At 35.5% G+C, this 24966-nt stretch overlaps 1 protein-coding gene across 2 annotated transcripts in view; it reads right to left on the bottom strand.

Moving 5' to 3' along the window:
• Positions 1-959: 959 nt before the first annotated feature.
• The window catches only part of LOC139116283 (probable lysosomal cobalamin transporter), a 35386-nt gene continuing 11379 nt past the window's right edge, over positions 960-24966 (bottom strand). For both annotated transcript variants that reach the window (XM_070678891.1, XM_070678892.1), the window contains 11 exons: positions 23655-23722; positions 23145-23233; positions 19870-19943; positions 17073-17198; positions 16353-16573; positions 15846-15948; positions 15418-15522; positions 12842-12985; positions 11335-11392; positions 3248-3351; positions 960-1976 (listed from right to left, as the gene is read on the bottom strand). In XM_070678891.1, coding sequence (XP_070534992.1) covers positions 1860-1976; positions 3248-3351; positions 11335-11392; positions 12842-12985; positions 15418-15522; positions 15846-15948; positions 16353-16573; positions 17073-17198; positions 19870-19943; positions 23145-23233; positions 23655-23722 — 1209 coding nt within the window. In that variant the 3' untranslated portion in view covers positions 960-1859. The remainder of the gene's footprint in view (positions 1977-3247; positions 3352-11334; positions 11393-12841; positions 12986-15417; positions 15523-15845; positions 15949-16352; positions 16574-17072; positions 17199-19869; positions 19944-23144; positions 23234-23654; positions 23723-24966) is intronic.

The raw sequence follows: 24966 nt of genomic DNA on the forward strand, positions 1-24966 counted from the left end.
TCACATGCAAATTTCTATGCCAATAATTTAAAGATAATAAATTGTTGAATGTTTTCATCGCGAACATATATTGTTGGTATCGAGCCAGCCCCAGGATATTGGCTACACACGGGCTGGGACTGGGTTACGTTATCTGTTTGCTATTAATGTCAAAGAATTCGAACCATATATTTCTGCTTTTCAAAGTTACAAATCTGAGTCTCCTACTTGGTTCAGTGTTTATGAGCATTGCAGCAAATATTTTAGGTGTCACCATGGTGTCATTTACAGATCATTTGCTTTCTAAGCACTACATACAAGATACAGCAGCCAATAACATATGCATTCTTGGCTACAAAGGGCACTTCTGTGTGGGGCGGCATCAGAACGGTCTCTGTGCATGTTAAACATGCATTAATAACTAAAATAACCACAGACTAGCTTGTTATCGAGTGCTCATCCTAAACATTATCTACGACTTACAGGGCAGACATATATACCCATCAGTGAATGAACTTTTGTGTCAAACTATAATCAAAACACAGGGAAATTATTCTTTCCACGTCTCACACAGGGACATGCATCTAATATTCTGACTCCCATGATAAAATTGGCACTTGATTGTTATCCAAGTTGTAACGATGAAGACAACTGAGTGAAGCAATACCTAAGGACCCACAAATGATACATATGGCATAGCAAATAAAATAACCTTGACCAAAAATTACAATTTTTTTTACAAGGACAGTATTACCAGTTTTGTTATAATATGTAAAAAATCTGACAGAATTCATGGGTACTGGTCAAATATCAAGGTATGAAATCACTGATGATGGTGGCCAAATACCAAGGTATGAAATCACTGATGATGGTGGCCAAATATCAGGGTATGAATTCACTGATGATGGAGACCTACATTAGTGAGTTGCACTTGTTTTAAGTGGGGATGATATTCACTGATATGATAGATTCCAAGGTAATTCGAGAATAGATACTTTATTTAAATACTTACATAAACTTTTAAGTCTTGCTGTGCAATAAAATTTGTAAATATACAGCAACATCAAGCAATCCAGTTAATTTCCGATGAATAAACATGAAGGATAAAATCTTTCATTAATGTCACGAATCTGTCACTAATGAATATTCTTATAACCAGAATTCTAGAACAGACAAAATCACAACATCAACTAAGCAAATAAGTTTCTGATAATTTATGAAGTTTTCAAAGCAGTAAAACTACAGGGCAAAATAATTAAGTGAACAAGAAACTCACTGCTTGAAACAGAATATATATGATTTGTATATCCGTGAACAAGTCTGAAATCTCAAGCACAGCATCTCAACTACACATACACATCATGTGTAGCTCTGTTGTGTGGTTAGTTTACTTTGGATTACTCATCAATGATGATACATAATAGCAATTTTTACAAAGATACACAAATACCAAGACATCACTAAATCATTGCAATAGCTCAGATAAAATTACCAAGTATTGAACACTTCACCATCAGTGAAATCAGACAATCGACGCATGGAAAGACACTAAATTGTTTACAATGTATACAGTAAGAAAATTAATACTACACCGAAAAAGACAGACTCAGATAATTAGAGTATTTTCGGCTGACATTATCAAAGTGGTCATTTAATGCTTATATATATTTAAATTAGAAAAGATTTTAGTTGGTTAATTTGAACAGTGAAGTTAGGATATTAATTTTGGAAAATAGTGACAAATTGTACACATGTTCATCATTTAAGTGTGATTCAAGCTACTCTAATATCCCTCCAATGACATTAAAATCAACTGTCCTTTCAAATGGCAATACAATTCCATCTTGTCTGTCTTCCTCTTCTTCTCAATGTCAGTTTATTTACACAGGCAGTAATTCATCATCGCTGTCATCACTATCATCATCTTTGTCAACCTCTCCATCAATTGCTGATCTTCTTTTCTTGCAAAGCGCCACCAGAAGTCCTAACAGGAATATCTGTAACGGAACAACAAAGCAAGTCCAGTATTGTACATCAGCAAGCTATTGCTATCACTGCTCTACATACCAGCTGGTGATGTGCTCAAGTCAAGTATTGTACATCAGCAAGCTATTGCTATCACTGCTCTACATACCAGCTGGTGATGTGCTCAAGTCAAGTATTGTACATCAGCAAGCTATTGCTATCACTGCTCTACATACATGTACCAGCTGGTGATGTGCTTGCAATCTATAATGCAGTAAAAAGATTGCCACCATTATGTGTTCTGAAGTTTTCACACCTACATGGACCAGTGTGGATCTAAATGTTCAGTAGCTTATGCAACTCTCTGTTCTCATATCCTCCATTTGAAATGCAACTGTGATGGAGACATTCAATGAGGAGTTCAAACTTTGATCATCATTATCGTTCCCATGTGTTAATTGTTCTGTGTGCATTGTGTGTGTCATGTGACATGTAAAGATATCTTTCCAAATAATTGAAACATGTGTGTATATGTAATTATTGGAAATATGCATGTCTCTGGAAAGGCTCAGAAGTTTCATATTACAAAGACTACAACTCTAACTTTACAGCCTGATGTAAGAAAGTAAAATATTGGCATAACAACAGATATATATGTGAGAAATACCAATAAATATGATTGACTGATTTCTATATACAGTGTTGCCAAAGCTGACATGCATGCATACACTTGCCCATTATAGACCTTGCTACTGTGTTGCCAAAGCTGACTTACATGCATACACTTGCCGATTATAGACCTTGCTACTGTGTTGCCAAAGCTGACATGCATACATACACTTGCCCATTATAGACCTTGCTACTGTGTTGTCAAAGCTGACATGCATAAATACACTTGCCCATTATAGACCTTGCTACTGTGTTGCCAAAGCTGACATGCATGCATACACTTGCCCATTATAGACCTTGCTACTGTGTTGCAAGAGCTGACATGCATGCATACACTTGCCCATTATAGACCTTGCGACAGTGTTGCCAAAGCTGACATGCATGCATACACTTGCCCATTATAGACCTTGCAACTGTGTTGCCAAAGCTGACATGCATGTATACACTTGCCCATTATAGACCTTGCTACTGTGTTGCCAAAGCTGACATGCATGCATACACTTGCCCATTATAGACCTTGCTACTGTGTTGCCAAACCTGACAGACAAAGATGTCACTGTTTACTATTGCCACTACCCTGATCAACAACGATATCACTAAGTACTGTATGTTAACACTTCAGATTTGTACTTACCCCCATGAAGGCCCAGTTTGCCCAGTAGTAACAAGCTCCAAAGACCCACATCTGATAGAAATACTTTGTCAATAGTGTTGACATCTGAGTCATCACACATTCATCTGACGTAAAAAATATGGAAAATGAGTTGGTTTCTACAATGCTCTTCCTGGTAGGGTATCATCCATGTTACAATCAAGTGTTAAAATCCAACACAAAGCTTTTTTACAACCTCTTGTATTCGTGCATGAGGTATTAACACCTTAAAAGTATATATGGAAGTTTGTAACACACATTGTGATAAACCAAGTGTACTGTAACAAACTGTCCTATCATTTAGTCTTTCCTACTTGATCATGAAATGTTTAAATACATTTCAATTATTTTCAGTAAACAGAAGGGAACTGAGTCATAATATATACAGTGGTGGATATCAGGTTTTGGTTACATGTCACTACAATGGGGAAAAAGCCATAACTTGCAATGGTGTTTGCTATAAAATTATAAAATACTGCAATTATACGGTGTCGCTCAAATTTGATCAGAATTGGTATATACCAGTATGGTTACCAAAGATCAACAATAAATATTGTTTCTATCTGTTCAGTGCAGGAAAATTCTACGCTGATGTTATGACAATAATTTCTGCACAGTACAACCAGAAAAAAACAACAAGAAATATTTCAACCAGAAAAAAAGAATGACAAAAGTAAATAAGGTCTGAAACTTTAGGTACTGGATGTCAACTTTAGCAACATGCACACTACAGCTAGCCCTTTTTAGTTTGAGCATAGACAGTCTTCCCCCCTCTACTGTCTATGGTTTGAGCAGGTCTGTTAATATGTAACAGTTCATAAACAATGAGAGGAAATGACTCAAGCCTGTTTCAGTCACTGGCATGCCATCACTCCTGCACATTTGCAGGATTTCCCTTTTTCTTACCTCATTTGCACATTTTTGACACTGACGTGTTCATTTGAACAAATTCACATCTCAACCCCTGCATCTACCTGTACACCAAATACTGAGATGGTAGCTTTGGCGGTATGTGAGCCTTTGTGTGTAACAGACATACATGCGCACATACATACCCACATACATACAGACATACATACAGACGCCACCGACTCACTATATAAGCTCTTTTTGGTGTTTATATACATACCAAATATGAGCTAGAAAATCAGCCAGAGAAGGCTTGACAAAAAGAAGAGGTGGGAAAGAAATAATGTACAATGAATCAGGTAAAAAAAAATAATGCTATCTCATCAATTTCCTACATTCCCCCCCCCCCGCCCCCCCATATCAAATTTTCCAGATAATACGGGTCAGTCACAATCAGGGTGCGCTAGATGATTTTCATTTGTTATGGACATATATCTGCTATTCAGACTGATATTATATTGCTTATTTGTTTCTAATAAATAGTAATAGTTGTAACTAACTTGGTCACATAAAGAAATATTGCATATATTGTGCAGGTTTGGTTGTACATCCACAAAATGCCTTTAAAAACTGTAAAAAGTAGCGTTATGCTGTTTCACTTCAAAATGTACTTAATTTCAAAATGTTTTTGGAACACAGTGTTAAAATTGTGGAATTTTTAGCTTACATATGTTATTGCAGAATACCTAACCTTTCTTTCACAAGTTATTTCATGTGATTATGTGCAATGGAACAGAAACTGTGGTATTTTTACTAAAACTGTAACATCGTTATGTTTTTTGTGTTTTATGACCATAAGTACATACACCTTTAGTTTATATGTAGAAAAATGGATAAAATATGGTAATATTGAATTTAATTCCAACCTCAACATCCATGGCAAGCATTTTATACACAAAAATTTAAATAAAATTGCATATTTTATTGTTTTGTGAATAAATGAATATGGAGATCGTTGTGGTCGGAATTTCTTGTAGCGTCCGTGACACACTCATATCTTATGGACAACAGGAGTTACAAAAGATCTGATGTCACAGGCCTAAGTGTCAATAGGTGCCTACCTTAAATAAACAAATTGTATAATTACTGTCCCTTGCGTTCACTATTAATATTCCTAAAATATGGAAATGTAGCATCCGTGACGGTGTAGCGTCCGTGACGGTGTTTACTACATACTCATAATTAATAACTATTTAAAACATTTTAAAGCAGTTAATCCACTGAAACATATAAATACTAGTGTGTATTGTGTGTACATACATGGAATTGGGTTACAAAATGTCTTCAAGGCATAAAATTGTAAATTTGCACAAAATTGATTTTTTAAACAGTAATAAAACACTCAAAAAGTTATGTTGAGCCTCAACTGTAACACTTAGATTGGTGTTTTTTAAGAATGCAGTAATTATATTGAATATGTTATTAGAATTCTAGTGAAAAGAACAATGAATTCTGTCCTGTATATGCATTTATTATTGTGTATTCCATTTCAATTCATTATGTCACGGATGCTACAATAAAATGCAAACATTGTTTTTCAGATTATAAGCCAATCTAAATGTGAAATAATCACCACATTTTATTGATTTGTTATCACATTTTGAATTTTAAAAAATCAAGGAGGTAAGAAATGACATTTGTGTTAACTCGTCTCCACCACTTAACTTTCACATATTTAGAAGGCAGGACGTCCTATTATAAGTGGCTGTTCCGGCCCAACAAATAATATCTCTGAATCTCTAGACTATTTCATCAAACCAATCGTCGAAAGACAATCAACATACGTCAAGGACACAAAAGACTTCATTAACAAACTAGAATCAATAAAAATACCGGAAAATTCTATTCTGGTAACATTGGACGTGGCGAATACTATAAACAAATCCATGGCTGCAGCATGGGGTCGCCTTCGTCTCCTCAGATCGCTGACATCACATTCCATGAAACGGAGAAAACCATTCTAAATCTCCACTCCGATCAAATATTCCTATGGAAACGTTTCAGAGACGACATCTTTATGATTTACACGGGAACAGAAAGTGAACTTCAAACCTTTGTCGGGGAGTGCAACATGCTGCACCCTACGTTCAAATTCACATTTGAATATTCTATCGACAAAGTCTCATACCTTGACTTAACGGTCTTTAAAGGTCAGAGATACAATCGAGAAAGAAGGCTCGACTTCAAAACCAACACAAAACCAACCGACACGTTCCAATACTTATTGAGAAATTCGTGTCACCCGAGCGGCACTTTCAAAGGCTTCATTAAAGGTGAACTTCTCCGATAATGCTCGAACATGCAACAAAGACATGGACTTCATCGAAAAAGTCAACTTTTCACTTGCAACTTCAACAACGAGATTATTGAAAAAAGATATATCTCGTATAAAGAAAGATGTTAATCTCACCAACCGTCAACGATACCTCACCGAATGGCGATAAAGATAAGGGGAATGACATAAGAACAAAACTGGTTTACACAACGACCTTCAGTCCATTCATCAAAACCAGTCAAATCAAACAATGTCTAACAAAAAATTGGAAAATAATAGAAGCCGATCAAACACTGGCCAAAGTTTTTCCAGAAAAACCTATCATAGCATACAAAAGGAATAAAAACATAAAAGACATCCTCGTTCAGGCACAAATCAAGCACGAGGATAAAAATAAACACGAACGGTCTGACCAACAAACCACTCAAAGTTCAGACCACAACATAACCATACTAGCATCTCTATTTGATGAACAATTGCTACTATCAAATTAACATGTGGGATAACAAAACAATTTGAGCGACTGATGAAGGAACCGCACTATGGTTCTGAAACACCGTTAAGATGAATCACTCCAACACATAACCGGTACTTTCCCGGGGACCCAGATCACATGACCAGAGTCAAAGCACTATCAATTCACCGATGTCTCGCCATGTTTCTCCATATCATTAAACCACATTGATCGATTCAATATACCGCATCACTATCAAAGGTAGAAAACGATGTGTAAAGTTGCTCTCATTTTCTTATATATACAATATTACACACTTGGAGATTTTCTTGAGAGTGGAAAGGACATGTAGCTGTGTAGCGTCCATGACAGCACTCACATAATTGAATACTATGAACACTTCTGTTGAAATTTAAACCTTTAGTGTCTTGTTTTATCTTGGTTTTACACTTTAAGGCACAAAAGCACTGTTAACTTCTGTGTTTTTGACATATTGATAGTTTATTACTGGTATAGACATTTTTCACATACTCCAACTGATTTTTGCAGTAGTTGCTATAGCTTTCTTGTTCAATTTAAAGAAATTGTCAATGTTTTGACACAATTTTCACAATTTAATGTTTGATAGAGAAAGGTTTTGGAGAAAAGAGAAAGAAAAAACCAGATTGTTAATTGCTTTTTATATTTCAAATTGACCTAACCTTCAAGTTTGATTTGGTAGCATCCGTGACAAAATTACATGTCATACTAAACAGAAAATATTTTAGAAAGAAGTTCATTTTGATTACACTGAATGGCATTAATATTGTTGCTATAGCATGGTCAATTCATGACAATAAAGCTTTTAAGTACAGCATACCAGCGGAAGGACATAGAGAAGTTGAAAGTCCTATTAAAAAATATGATCAATATTGTTGTATTTCTCACTAAACTTGAGGTTGTGTTTATTCATGGAAAAATTAAGTAAATCATACCAAGTATGGCTTATTTTAATGCCAATATGCATCTTTTATATTGTAATAACATGAGAAAGCATTAACAAATCATTGTTTAAAATTTATTATGACATTTGTGTTTCATGTACAACATTTCTGTAGCGTCCGTGACACTGCGTCGACCATATAAAACAATGTGCACTGTGGTAATACTAATGACGTTTACTTCACCAAATTTTAGGAAGATATGCTCCATACCATAACCTTTCAACATATTATTTAATTGGACAGTTATCATGAACTTGAAATTTTGACCTAAGTGACACACTCTAGCGCACCCTGATTGTGACTGACCCGAATAGGAAATGTCATGTAGGTTAGCTATTTACAACCTTAAGGATTTTTTAAATGCTATCTGTGCTGTCATTTGAATGTAAACAGCAATTAAGTTAGTTACAGATAGTGAAATGCCTTCCACTGGGGGGGGGGGGGGGGGGGGGGGGTGATTATGACATCTGGAATTATCCTGGATCCAAATTTCTTATCAGTTCTTGTGTGTCTTACATGGAAAAGTTACAAAAATTGGTCCGCAATGAAAAAATTAACCACCGACTCATCATATAAGCTCTTTTTGGTATTTATATACAAAACCAAATATGAGCTAAAAATACTGTAACATTCCTCCTTAAAGGGAAACCTAAGTCCAGCAACATTGACCGTTTATCCCTTCCAAAATCACCCTTGAATAAAATGCAGCTCAAATTTGCAACATAATTGCACGCGCTGACGACTACGGCGCGACGAAAAGAGAAGTTGAAGTAGACCACATTTATGAAAATGAGCTCGGAATCCCATGGGCGCGAAAGGGCTCATGGGAGGAGCGTACATGACGTCATTAGTGATACACGAACATGTGTGACCGCTTTACCAAAGCATTGGACTCTATGACTGCAGCAGTGCAGTTCTGCACGTTACGACTCTTTAATGCTCAGTAGCATAAAAAATGATGAACTGTTGTTCAGTTTAGTGCAAAAATCACTCAAGGAAGAACAAACGGAGTCAGCTTTTATCGTCGTCCAACGGAACAGCTTTTTCGAAAACAGAAAGTTGGGTTAAAATCTGTAAAAGATACAAAGTAATGTTCTACTTCTTTCATGATGATTGTTTTATAAGGGATTTCGGGATTCTGATACCGATACAAGACAATACTACACAATGCGGTTCGTATCTTGACATGCTGAATCAGCCTACTATCGCCGGTTTTAACAAGACAAATGTTAATATTGGCGATTTCGGGACTCTAAAATCCGAAGACGAAACTACACAAAGCATCTCTCGTCTCGACAGCCCGGATCTGCGAAATCGCCCTTATATACCCGATAAATATAGGCAATTTCGTGACTATACCTGGTAATATTGATATTACAAGATACTGGAATGACTTCTTGCCTATTCTCGACCGCGGAGAGACGTCAGTAGGTGAAACGCATACGAGCGAGGTGAATGAGAGATCAGACGATACAGAAGAGCGAATGATACATAAATTGTGTGGAAAAAAGCAGAACTAAAAGTTATGTCATTTATATGTATATTGAAACTTTGAATATTTCTTTGGTGGTTGAAAAAATCAAACTTCCAACGGCGCGTCTCTCGTCTCAACAGCCCGGATCTGCGAAATCGCCCTTATATACGCGATAAATATAGGCAATTTCTATACCTGGTAATATTGATATCACAGATATTGGAATGACTTCTTGCTTATTCTCGACCGCGGAGAGACGTCAGTAGGTGAAACGCATACGAGCGAGGTGAATGAGAGATCAGACGATACAGAAGAGCGAATGATACATAATATAAATTGTGTGGAAAAAAGCAGAACTAAAAATTATGTCATTTATGTATATTGAAACTTTGAATATTTCTTTGGTGGTTGAAAAATTCGAACTTCCAACGGCGCTGTGACGCAAAAATGACGTAAGAATCCGCAAGTACCCAGATGGCCCGCGGTCGAGAATGATGTGTCTCGATCGGCACGCCGGGTCTGAGAAATCGCCGATATTATATTTACCCAATAAATATCAATTGCGCCGAGAATCCTAGGCTAATATCGATACCAGACGATACTAGATTTACGTGCACTGTGTGGTGTCGGCACGCCGAGTCTGCGAAATCAAGGATATTTATCCGATAAATATCGGCGACTTAGGACATTAACTCTGATACTAGATGATACTTTGTCAAATTGTGGGTAAATATCCGATGTCGGAGATTCCACCACGTGCCTAACAGATCTGACCACCTGACCACCTCTGTCCGACTCTTAGTTCATAGCATCCGTGGCCGGTAGTCAAGAATACTGTATGTTTTACATTATTACATTTATTCATGCACGAAATACATTTTTTACATGTAAAGCATTTTTTTCATTAAATTTCCACACGAACTTTCATACACTACAATCGGAACTTCGTCGAGAGGGCCGATCGGATATCACCGTGAGTTGGGGAGCGCCTTGCACGAATTACATTCATATTCTTTACATGTAATACATTTTTACTTGGCGATCGGGATTTGAACAGAGGACATATCGGACATCATCGAGAGTTTTGGCTGGTCTTGTATGAAATACATTCTTTACAACAATATAGACAATACTAATTCTTTAAATAGCGGGCAAATATCCATTATATTGGAGATTTCATCACTTTGTAGATCTGAGTAAGCCCGACTTCCTAAGTACGACCAACTTCGAAAAATAGATGACACTATACATTTGTCAAATTGCGAATAAATATTTTCCGATATATATCGAAGATTTCGCAACCTTAAAGATCTGGCCATGCTCGACTTACGTATCATTCACAAACCAAAAATTAATTTTAAGCGACTGATAAAGAAAACTCTGTTTTAGAAACGTAGCGCTGAAGGATCGCAGAGTCACTCAGTGTCTCCAATCCAGTTCGGGGTCTGTACAAGCACAGTGACTCCCTCCGCGGAATTATGAACGATGTGTGGAAATGCTTCCTCATTATTACATATCTTGGTTCAAATTAGTATGGTTTGATTTCAGTCGGGGAAAAGTAATACTCGATGTCAGAAATATCGCTGTCCGAACTCTACAGAGTCGTCTTACGAACGCGCTGAACTGTTCACGGTACTCCTCCAGCTGCAAGCTACAATCGTCTGTATCGCCGATGACGTCATGCACGCTTCTCCCATGAGCCCTTTCGCGCCCATGGGATTCTGAGCTCATTTTCATAAATGTCGTCTACTTCAACTTCTCTTTTCGTTGCGCCGTAGTCGTCAGCGCGTCCAATTATGTTGCAAATTTGAGCTGCATTTTATTCAAGGGTGATTTTGGAAGGGATAAACGGTCAATGTCGCTGGACTTAGGTTTCCCTTTAATGACATATTAAATGTCAGAATATTCCATGAAGATTGCTGAAATGATATCTGCATACAACAATTACATGCACATTCTGTACTGATTACTCACCTCTTGGAGCTCCAGTGTTACACTGTTCAACTGTGACTGTATCATTGTGAGATAGATCCTGCACACAGATGAACAAATCAATGATATCAACGATGTGATGTCATGGAACACACAAAACAAAAGTAGAAATGAGAACTTTGTCAGAAATTCTTCTAAGCAATCTGAGATGACATTCTGTACTAAAGCAAAACATCACCACTGAAAAATACATGTACTTCATTGCTACAAATGATACTAAAATGCCAGGACTGACACTAAAAATCAAGTCATGTTTTTCTGAGGATGCCTATGCAAGATTTGTGTATGCTGACCCATCCAAATCAAAAGTATCATCATCCATACAGAAAGATATAGGATAATTTAGGAATCATGGAAATATTACTTGTGATGAAAGTCACAGACTGACTAACTGAAAACATTTTCAACTCAATGCTTCTTGACATTAATTCTACATTAAAGTATTTTTTTGCAAATTTTGCTGATGTGGGGTGATCAGCTCATGTTTACCTACAAATGCTGGCACAAAATTTGAATAAGGCTGACATATCAGCATAAAGTTTGAATAAGATAGACATAACACTAGTAGAATAAACTACAATGCATGTCATATTCAATGTGGTCGAGGATTTAGTTGCACTGATTTAACTGATTTGACAAAAATCATTAAATTTCAAATCAAGCAAAAATGCACACAGTCATCCAACTGAGGATTGTATCTAGTTGACACAAAAATGAATTGTTTGTATGAAAACAAAATCAGCTATGCTTAGAATGACAGTCTACAACCTGCACTAAGCAGATCAAGATGGGGATAGCACCATGTACTACAATGTTGAACATGCAACATCTGACCACAAGTCTTGACTTCTATAGGCACTTCTTATCTCATATCTGATAGATAAGTATAGATGGTAAAAATGAACTTTTATCACCCAAACCGAACTGGCTTTACTTCTTACTAACAAAAAATGTCTATTTACATAAATTCATTGAATGCAATGTTTCAATTTAATAGATTTTTTTTTCTTCAACTGGCAGTAATAAATTTGATCTGCTACATGGAGCGGGTTGCCCAATCTGCAGCTGTGTGTATCAGGACCATGTAACGGGTCTGTTGCAATACACAAAATATTCAATCAACCTTTGTGCATATTCAAAATTTTAAAATGGTAGCTGCACTTAAACTGGTGACAGCAGTTGAAGCAGCTTCATATAAAAGAAGGAATGAAGCTAAAGTTTGTTTAGCAAAGTCTTGTAATGATTGGCAAGCAACAAAACTGGTGAACATGTATCAAATGCTGAATTTGCTTCACATTTGCTGGGCATTCACCACCAATTTCTGGGAAGTGGCGATGTTTATCAACAAGAAAATCGTGCAGCTGCAAATTGGACAACCCTTCCCTTTCATGGTGTTGTATTATGTCACAACATTTCCTTGAAGTTGTAAAATTTCTTAAATCATACAGAGTTACTTACCCATGAAGGTCAAACACAAAGAGATACTTACGATGTATTTCTGTGATCCAAACGTCACATACTGTGGTACTGTATTATAAAACATGACATTTAGAGCCAAGATAATTAACATCATGATTTCACACATGAACAGAAGTCCTTGTGTCTTTGTCTTATGGGGTCGGATCTTAAACATCTGAAACAAAAAGAGCATATCAAGTATGACATATGCAAGAACAGTTGTGAACATGTGTAATATTCTTTTATTTTATGATCTTTACAGAGAAGAAAAATACCGCCAATGATAGAGTGTTGCTCGCATTTGATCGGAATTGGTACATACTAGATCAAAGATGAATGTTGTTTCTATCTGTTCAGTGCAGAAAAATTCTACGTTGATGTTATGACAATGATTTCTACACAGTGCAACCAGAAAAACAAGAATGACAAAAGCAAAGAAGGTCTGCAACTTCGGCACTGGGGTCAACTTTATAAACATGCATATCAACTTCTATAGCAATGGGACTAGCAGATCCTGCATACATTAGCATGTCCATAAAAAATACCGCCAATGATAAAGTGTTGCTCACATTTGATTGGAATACTAGTATGGGTATCAAAGATCAAAGATGAATGTTGTTTCTATCTGTTCAATGCAGCAAAATTCTACATTGACTTTACGCACACACACACATACATAAATACAAACATACATACAGACGCCACCGACTTCAGCTTATATGATAACCTCACATTGGTATAACCAAATGTGAGCTAAAAACTATTTGTATTAGTATTTCTCAAACGATTTATGTATCTAACAGTGAATATGTTTATTAAGTACCGTACTCGTCCGAGTATAAGCCCCCGGTTCGGCAACACTAAACAGCGGTAAAACTAGGGGAGGGGCTTACACTCGAGCAACCCCATGTTATCTGTCATGGACGCTTAATTTATGCTAATTTTATGACGATTTTTTTCAACACCACTCGATCTTTCTATCGCTTTCAAAATCGACTTACACATCCAAAGAAATTGATTGTACAATCTCTGAATACAGAAGTGACATTTTGGTGAAATTTCAGCGTCGAAAAAAACCCAAACTTGAAACAAAGACGTCATGTATGCTGCTGATCAACAGTAATGTGAACAGGCATGCTTGCCTACACGGAAAGGCAACTCAATATTCCAGTATCACACTGTCTACATCTTGTGAAAACAACAACATAGCAGTGAAAATGGTAATAGTCACCAGGAAAGTCTTCACAAATGAAAGAATAATTGCTTCAAACAAAGAAACTGCATGTTTCAAGCATGAAAACATCGTGGCCTTGAATGAAAATTAACAATGGCGGACGTGAGTGAGACTATTCTATTTAGGCAACGGGGGTGAGTAGGGTCAAAGAATCAAGATAGTACTGGGAAAAACGTGTCATTTTCCTTACGATGTTGTCAAGGGAACTCAAGTTTCCCATTGTTTTAACATCTTTTAATGGTGTCTTTATTATCTAAAATTAATTTTACCAAGTTAAATGACCAAATATACTCTCCTAACCTTTCTGTATTTGAGTTACACTAGGGTAGGGGCTTATACACGAATGTAATGCATTTCTAAAATCCTCTAAAATCAGTAGGGGGGGCTTATACATGAGCAGGGGCTTATACTCGGATGAGTACGGTACTGTTATATAATTTGATTACATCAGTCTTACCCTGTCTTTCAAGGGGAAACAAATGATTTTATATTATAGAAATCCGAGTGTGACTAGATCTGTTTAACACACCTTGAAAAGTAGTTCATACATTTAGATATAATATTTAGTGATATACAGATTTTGGCTGAAGTAAAGGTATTAGTGAACTTGAATAGCATGACAGAGGACCAACTGAATTTAATCTAAGGTTTTAATTAATATTGACCTTATAAAAATACTGTTGGTGTATCTTTCATGAAGAGTTTTCAACTCCAGTTATCTGAACAGAATCCTCATTGCATGTGCTAGTATGCACACTTTTTACTGTGTAGCAAGTCTGCATTGAGTGAATTCAAACTATTGTTTCACATTTCAAAAGAACACATTCTGTTGGATTGTCTCTGCAGAGAGAGTAGAAGTGAGACTCCATTGTGTATGGTCCATGGGATCTGATACCTTTCAATGACGACCCTGGCATGTAAAGGCATTGTAGGTATTCAATGACAACAAGGTTGTAAATTTACATGATCAGGACACAGATACAATCATCAGTTGGTGGAACAACAATGAGGTTAATTATCTAACTCATCAAAAAATGATCACTAACTCTCAAGGATCTTAAAAATGAATATTTGTAAGACAATGATTGACACTTCTGTAAAAATAATGAATTTTGAGTCTTTTAGAATTATAAATCTGCTGGCAATCTGTACACACAGCAGATGAAAACAATAGTGTAATATTGTAATGATTCACCTTTACACTCAAGGTTACAAGTCTGATTTTAACTACATGTACATAATTCTGATTTGTGGATTTTCAAAAACTCTGCACAACTTTCCTTTGGCTCTAGTCTTTGAAATTGATGTCAAGATAAACCTAACAGTAATTTGAGTCTTTATATGAGTAGAGTCAAAACCTTATAACAACTTACCCTCAGGCAAAAGAACCAGATACCAATCTTCCTGATACCTGCCATAGTGGCTACCACAAAATACACAATGATCAAACACATCAACACATAATCCAAGGGGAATATCTGTAGACAATGGATTAGAAAATCTGGTGTAAGATTATACATGTATGTAGTGATGTTTATGTAACAAGGAAAGATCTTGAGCAACAGAACTGTATGATACTTATTTCATGTATGACTTATATGCATGGCTGTTGTACAATGGATTAAATAATTGGGTTTGAACAATACATGATAAAACTCTGCATATGTATGTAATTCTGCAAATAAAAGTCTTACCTCCAATCCATGCTTGGCATACCTGTGCTATGAGTTGATATTTCAAATGGATTGAGTATCTTGTCATTATACTGAAACTTTTAATGTTAGAGATAGTGTGTACTTACTGCCTGGCAATACACCAATGTGATATCTAATGGGTTAGGTAGAGTTTTCTGTGGTAAGATGTAACCTGTCTTGGGTCCTAAGGAATGTAGAAGTTTGTCAATGCTGTGGAGGGAAGCAACATTAATAACAACATTAAATAACAATGCGTTTTCAGAGTATACCATATGAAGTTGTAGTGTTTTCATTGGCAAGTGGTCAAAGAAATTGAATATTATGTATTGCAAACAGCTTTGTTAATATGAAACAGCTACATGCTATTAGAGTCAAATCAACAATGGACTAGTAGGTCTGTAGGATTCAGGAGAAAACAACACAGAATAGAATAATTATAATACAACAACGGATGTGTTTTCACCTCGAATCAGTCAGTTTGCTTTTTGAAATAAAAAATTCAAAAATCTACTTAATTCTCTGATTGAAAAGAACTTCCATTTTACTGTGTTCCTAGAGAAGCATATTCTTTCTTTTCTTTTCATAAACTACCAGAGTAACAGACTGTTACATACCTTGTAAGTAATAAAGAGAGTAGAATGAGCAGGGCCAGCAATGACAGAATGATTCCAGTTAAGATTTCAAATGGACGCCAAAGAATCGAACATTTAGTACACCAGCTTTTGTCAGCTTTCTCGAGATGACGTTCTCTTCTTTTGATCAATTTTTCTTTGTCTTGAAGATCATTCAGTTTTGTTCTGTCCTTTCGTGACATACTGCGCCGTGTATGCTTGTACTGTCATCAAGAGAAAACAGAAATTGTTACAAACTTGCATGAATAAAATGTAACTAGAAAGGATAAATATTGTTACTGGTGTGTCTATTTCACAAACATTAACCCTCTCCTGTATATTTTGGACTCATTGTTGCTTGATGTGTAATGTTGACAGTTTGCTATACAGCTGTGTGGTTTGTGTACCACATCTCTACATCACTGATGTAACAGACAATGTTACTTTGTATGATGTGAATCATAAAATGCAGCAAATTAACGTAAGATGCTTTTACTATAATATCTTCTGTTAATATGACTCCTCAAGTGTTTTCCAAGAGTTTTATGATATTCTAGTAATTTGCCTACAAGAGAATTCTTGACAAATTTCAAAAGACATATTCAGACAAATAGTAGGTCAAGTTATTTTAGCACTGAGAACACCCCAGAAAGCAAACAAAATTTGTTAGAGTGTGAAATTTCATGTAGAAGTACACTATTAAAATTACAGATAAATTCTTACCTTGTGACGGATAGCTGCAATTTCACTCTGAATGTCATCATAGTCACCTTGAACTTCAACAATTTCATCTTTAGCACTCTTTGTTCCAAAGATCATGTCTATTGGGAGAGCGTTCATTCCATATGCCTTCAAAGTATGAACACAGAGAACAATGTCAATATGCATGAAGAAATACATATATTTAGGTAGGGTACAAAGAAGCACTACAGGGTTGGTTCTAAATACCTATCTTACACAATTTACTCGCTTTAATGCAACAAAAGATTTCTGATCTATCAGACTGAGTAAGCTTTGCAGACAAATATGCATTCCTAAATAAATTAGGTTGCCCTATTTTCCACAAATCTTGCACAGCATATGATAGATCACAATCTTAAACTGCATAATCATGTACTGTCTTAAACCACATGTGTTGAAATACATAGCTCCTGTACTACTTATAGACAACAAAATTCTGATCAACAAATCGTTGATGACACAGTCCCTGCTTGTCCATTTTGTTATAATCTTTGGTATCTAGGTAGCTGTGGTCTAGGTAGCTGTGGAATGACATTGATGCAACGGGTGCATCAGGCCTGTGACTTGCATAATAAAGTAATCTGAGGAACGTTCAATAAAATTGACCCATCTCTGCTAGTAATGACCATTGAAGGAACTTTTAATTACATCACTCATAACAATGCCCTCAGTACCTCTAATGGTTTGGTGGAATTTTAGAAATGGTATGGGATCGGGTATGTTGTTGTAATCAGCCATTTCGGATCATATGATGAAACAAATTAATGGGCACAAGAATGCAGCCATATCACGTTTAAACAAAATAAGTCCATCGAAGGACAGTGACCTATGTTTATGTTTCAAAGACATAAAAAAATCACACCAAAATTGAAATCAAATGGCTGTCTATTGACCATATGGATCATAGCACAAAATTAGTAGACATGCATATATGTGCCATAGTGCTTTATCTTTGTACCAAGTCTCAACAACATTGGATAAGGAATATTTGCATATGATTAAGCCTCAAAGACATGAAGAAATCCAAAAATGACCATCTGGCAGCGATATTGGGGAAAAATGACAATCTGGCAACCATATTAGAACATGTCACGAAGTACATTGAAATGTATATGTATGCCATAGTGCATGATCTTTGTGCCAAGTTTGGACAAAATCGGTGTAATGACCGTTGAATTAAGCTTCAAAGACATGCAAAATTCCAACAAAATGGCAGTTCTGCAGCCATATTGGCTCCTATCGCAAGGTTAATTGATACATGCATATGTATGCCATAGTGCTTTGCCTTTGTGCCATGTTTGAACAAAATCGGTTCAAGGATGTTTGAGTTATGGTTCAAAGACATGAAAAAATCGCAACAAAATGGCCGCCTCACGCCCATATTGGATCGTATCGCAATATAATGCGACATGCATATGTAGGCCATAGTGTTATGCCTTTGTGCCAAGTTTGAACAAAATCGGTTCAAGGATGTTTGAGTTAATGGTTCAAAGACACGAAAAATCGCAAACAAAATGGCCGTCTCACGCCCATTTTGGATCGTATCGCAATATAATGAAACATGCATATGTAGGCCATAGTGTTATGCCTTTGTGCCAAGTTTGAACAAAATCGGTTCAAGGATGTTAGAGTTATGGTTCAAAGACACGAAAAATCGCAAAAATATGGCCACCTTGCGACCATATTGGATCGTATTGCAAAATAAATCGATGTGCATCTGTAGGTCATAGTGCTATGCCTTTGTGCCAAGTTTGAACAGAATCGGTTCAAGGATGTTTGAGTTATGGTTCAAAGACATGAAAAATCGCAAAAATATGGCCATCTTGCGGCCATATTGAATCGTATCACAAAATAAATTGATGTGCGTCTGTAGGTCATAGTGCTATGCCTTTGTGCCAAGTTTGAACAAAATTGGTTCAGCAGTGTCTGAGAAACGGCTGAGGACGGATGGACGGACGGACGCACGGGACCCAATCTGTAAGTCCCCGCCGGACTTCGTCCAAGGGGACTAAAAAGCATGCAACTTACAGTCTGGGTTCTTAACATGACAAGATATCAACTAGACTAAGCAATCTCTCATGTTGAAAAGTGATTTCATGGAAATCCAAAACATACCAATACACACACTGCAACTAAAAATGTCTAAAAACTTACTGTGTAGATGGACCAATAGCAGCATACCAATCAAAGTAAGAATACTTACCATATAAATAACCAATAGCAGCATACCAATCAATGTAAGAATACTTACTGTATAAATAACCAATAGCAGCATACCAATCAATGTAAGAATACTTACTGTATAAATAACCAATAGCAGCATACCAATCAATGTAAGAATACTTACTGTATAAATAACCAATAGCAGCATACCAATCAATGTAAGAATACTTACTGTATAAATAACCAATAGCAGCATACCAATCAATGTAAGAATACTTACTGTATAAATAACCAATAGCAGCATACCAATCAATGTGAGAATACTTACTGTATAAATAACCAATAGCAGCATACCAATCAATGTAAGAATACTTACTGTATAAATAACCAATAGCAGCATACCAATCAATGTAAGAATACTTACTGTATAAATAACCAATAGCAGCATACCAATCAATGTAAGAATACTTACTGTATAAATAACCAATAGCAGCATACCAATCAATGTAAGAATACTTACTGTATAAATAACCAATAGCAGCATACCAATCAATGTAAGAATACTTACTGTATAAATAACCAATAGCAGCATACCAATCAATGTAAGAATACTTACTGTATAAATAACCAATAGCAGCATACCAATCAATGTAAGAATACTGATACAAAATGACAGAGCATTCTCTCCACCTAAACAAGATAAACAAAATAACATTGTATTTGTCAAGTTGCCATTGTTTTATATCACGGAACATAAATATTTTGGAGGATGTTGTTTCCATGCATTAATGGATAATGAGTGATGTTTGTTTTCATTTCCCTGTCAGAGAGATGCTATATGTTTGGAAAAATAGTTCATGGAATGTAGCAAACCCATTTGTATTCTATCTTGGATTTCTCTTGGTATTTATGACATGACAATTAAAGCCCCTTTTATCAAAACACTGATGAAGTGACAGTAATTAAAATGTCCATCCATGGGTACTGTTTGATCAAAGGACTGTAACTTTTATGCTTTCTTTTCAACATTTTTGTTTTTGCCATTTTTTTCCATGTTGACAAATTTTGTTGTCAAAATTTTCTGATATTTCAAAGTATATGGAAGGTATGAACTAATATTTGCACACAATCACCAGATATGAACTGAAAATGCTCACGTGTTTCATTATATATTGCAGTTATGTGTAAATTTGAACCTTTGCCACATGTTTGCAACTTCATTGAAAGTATTATGATCAACATAATAAACAATATTGACCACAGATTACATCAACTATATACCTGTATACTTTAAGAACCAGTCTGTACCTATTCTGTCATATCAATACACCAAGACAATCTCCAATAAAATATTCAATTACAATGAGGCATTGCAACACTTAAAAATTGATGAATTCCTTCAAACACCAGCATCCTGTGACTGCTCTACATCTCCCTTCAAATATATTCCAGTTGGCCATGTCATCACTGGTGATTGTGATTATCTTAAAGGTCATTAAGTATACAAATATGTATTATATGTAAGTATACAAATATATAATTAGCTGAAATAAAAATACTTAATTTCTTTGACTGCTGTCATTGTATCACCACTTATATAGCAAGTGTAATTGCCTTTGGTCAAGTCTTTCAAGCTATATATGCCGAACTGTGAAAGCTCATTGGATATGCAAATTATAAATTAGTTGGCATGAAAATGCGAAATGATTTTCAATATTGTTTTAACCTGGTATCATCAATGTACATAGCATGTTTTGCCAACTTTGAAGTAAACCCCGGTATATATCCCTAATTAGGAAAGTTCATTAAATATGCAAATTAGGAATTGCCTGAAGTAAAAATGTTCAATGACTTTCAATATTGTTGTATTATTGTATCTTTAATGTGCATAGTAAGTTTCGTCAACTTTGGTCAAGTCAATTCAGATAAATATCCCTAATTAGGAAAGTTCATTAAATATGCAAACGAGGAATTGGCTAAAGTAAAAATGCTTAATGACTTTCAATAATGTTGTATCATAGTATCTTCAATGTACATATTGAGTTTCATCACTGAACTTTGGTCAAGTTAATTCAGCTATATATCCCTAATTAGGAAAGTTTATAAAATACGCAAATTAGGAAGTGGCTTCAGTGAAAATGCTTAATGACTTTCAATAATATTGTATCATGGTATCTTTAATGTACATAGCAAGTTTCATAAACCTTGATCAAGTCAATTCAGATATATATCCCTAATAAGGAAAAGTCATTAAATATGCAAAATAAGGAATTGGCTGTAGTAAAAATGCCTATTGACTTTCAATAATGTTATATCATAGTATCTTTGATGTACATAGCAAGTTTCATCAACCTTGGTCAAGTCAATTCAAATATATATCTCTAATTTCAAAAGTTCATTAAATATGAAAATGAGGCATTGGCTGAAATGAAAATTCTTAATGACTTTCAAGAATGTCGTATAATAGTATCTTCAATATATGTAGCAAGTTTCGTCAACTTCGCTCCAGTCAATTCAGATATATATCCCTAATTAGGAAAGTTCATTAAATATGCAAATTAGGAATTGGCTGAAGTTAAAATGCTTAATGACTTTCAATAATGACAAATTATAGTATCTTCAATATACATGCCAAGTTTTGTCAATTTTGATAAGTCAAATCAGATATATATCCCTTACAAGGAAAGTTCATTAAATATGCAAATCAGCAACTTTCTTTCATGTTTTCCTTAATGCTTCTCACAGCTGATATAATTTGGTGTGATCAACATTTGTAGCACATCTCATCAACCTGTGTGCAGTCATTCTCAATTTATATCCGTTTTATCTAAAATCATTAATTATGCAAATGAGCAAAAAGTAAGCAAGCAACACCCACCAAAAACTAATCAGTTCTTGCCATTTGCAAACTGAATCTATATACCAGATTTAATTCTGATCTGATGAGCTGTTTTTGAGATATTGGGTACACAGACAGACAGAACGACAGACAGACAAACAACAGACACACAGACAGACAGACATCGCTGCGACATTAGCCCAGGTGTGTGAACATGTGAGCAAAAAATGGGTTGCAAGGGTATCTAATTCAAGATTAAATATTCTTCTCCAATTGTTTAGAGTCAATGGAAGATAAACTGCTCAAAGTTCAAGATTATAAACCAAACAAGAAAGATTTGAAGGGGTGGGCACTTTTGGTTATTGGTTTTTATCTCTAAACACACTGATTAAGTCGGACACAATTTCCAAAGGAGAACAAAGACTACTGTACAATCACATAAACAGTCAATATAAACATGCACAAATGCAAAAACTAGGGATTGAAGACTAACAATACTGTGACTCATGCAACTTGTGATTTTAGTACATTACAAATAATTTTTCATAGTGCACAATGGAATAAAATACAATGCACAATTGCATGGTTGACAGAAAACTCTAGTTAGTTGTATATATTATTGCCTGCAAATTGTCTCCTGCTACGAGGGCACATAAACCCATGTATTCAGGCAATGATATTTTTATCACATGCCTCTTAACAGTTAATGCTATATGGCATTTAGTTACATGCAGGGCATTTTCAAACAATTTTACCATTATCGACCAGCATGAAACAGATTTTAACGGAAGTCAAAATAGGAGTGCACACATGGATATTTTACATCTAGCATTAATTTTCTACTCTGACGTTGGAAACGTCGAAGGGCCTCACTGGACTGGGTAACCATGGAAACCAGTCAGTACATCGTTCACGGGCCCACTAACCCTTGGATGTTCCTATTCAAATCAATGCATCGATTTGCACTCACATCAAGGCAAGTAATAATGTGTGTGATTATTTGTGTGGTGTGTTACCTGTGATGACAAGCAAATACATTGACTTGTACTTACGGTTCTTTCCAAGACCTTCAAACAAATCTTGTAGTTTTTCCCACTCTGTTTCATTCATACTGGGTGTTGCTTGCGTCGGAATAAAGGCACTGAAAATATCCAAGTGTGCAGTCAACATTTAATAATCATGAGTATTAAATTTAAGTAAACTTATATACATACATCAGACTAAACACAATACAGATAACATACATCAGACTAAACCCTAATATGAACAGACGTTTTATTCAGCAGTACAAATCTTCTCTTACATGTGTAATAGTACTCAAAACAAGTTTTTTTGTTTTAGTTGCAAATTATCAGTTTTCCTAAACTCAGAAATCTCCAATAAATGATTACAGCTTTTCTAATGTCAAAGGTAACATTTCCTATAGACAGCAAAGCTGTATCAATAATTACTAGTCAGATGATAGCAATGTAAACAATACAATTGGATTAAAGACTATATCTGACAAAAATCCAATGAGTTTGTTTACGCATAGCAAACACAAGGTCACAAATCATACTCACCCAACTAGCAACAGAACTCCAGCAACGAACACAAAGACAATAGTAAACTTCAGACCAGCACATATCCTCTGAGAAAGCAAATCAGAAAAGTAATCATATTCAAATTAACATATAACTGTACATTTGTCTGTTGCAGGCAAATATTTATCCTTGCCAGCAGAAATTGCCGAGATATTTGGAATTCTCTCGGAAGCTGTACATGCATTTACTACTGATCTATTGATACCAATTGAGTAGTTTTTAAGTATTCCAACCAAGTGTCGCATTATCAAAGATGATTACTTTGTTGACAGTGTTTATATCACGCTATGCAGTCAGCAAGCAGTTGTTAAGGATTTATTGACTCTTCATGTATACCAAATGAATGTTGTTTATCCAACTGTTACATTCAGATAGCAACACAAAACAACTTGTGTTGCTAAACAAAACAATTGATAAGGGTTTATGATATGTATCCTGACATTTCACCATAACTTCTTCTTGATATATCAATAGTCACAGTAATATAGAGGTGAGTAAACTATTCAATAGTTTTGTGGTCCTGGAGGCAAAAACAAATCCAAGCAATTGGCAATCTAGACTGAGTGCTGAGTGAGTTCTGGTCCTGGACCTTATGAAGCACTGGATTTTGCCTATTAATCTCAGAGATCAATATGTATTTGCCATGATGACATTGTAATTTTGTTAGTAACATGGTCAAGTTACATAACTGCTGAGCATGTAAAATGTTTATTGGACATCTATTTCAAGCTATTGAACCAGTAAACTTATAGCATTTGATTTCAAATACACTTGTCTCACTTCATGCTGTCAATAAATAGTCAATACTACATGTTGTGTATCTCTTTACTTGGTTGAATTCAAGATCTACCACTGTACATAGTATTCAATTTTAGGTCCAACCATGTATTTTTGTTAACATCAGTGTTTTCCACAGATTTGGACTTTTTCAGAAAAGATCAGCATATTAGTATCAATTTATATATTTCCAGGTTCAAAAATTGTTTCTGTCGTCTGTTCAGTAACATGTAACTACCTGAAACACAGTAACCAACATAAAGGATTACCAAATCCCCTTGTAGCAAACCTTTGTCATCATAGTTACAGCTACAAATTTATGATAAATTGCGCACTTGCATTGAACTTATAGTAATTTTCAGTTTTACTCTCACACTGACGTTTTGTTGTCATCCTGTGTTCAATAAGTCATTGACAATGACATAGTCCCCACTTGTAATAGGAGTATTAGTCTTGATGGGGCAGGGAAATGTGGTCATTAAGAAGTATCACTGGAGTGTATATGTTCAGATCT

Source organism: Ptychodera flava, chromosome 17 (genome assembly GCF_041260155.1).
Source record: "Ptychodera flava strain L36383 chromosome 17, AS_Pfla_20210202, whole genome shotgun sequence".
NCBI classification, from domain to species: Eukaryota; Metazoa; Hemichordata; class Enteropneusta; family Ptychoderidae; genus Ptychodera; species Ptychodera flava.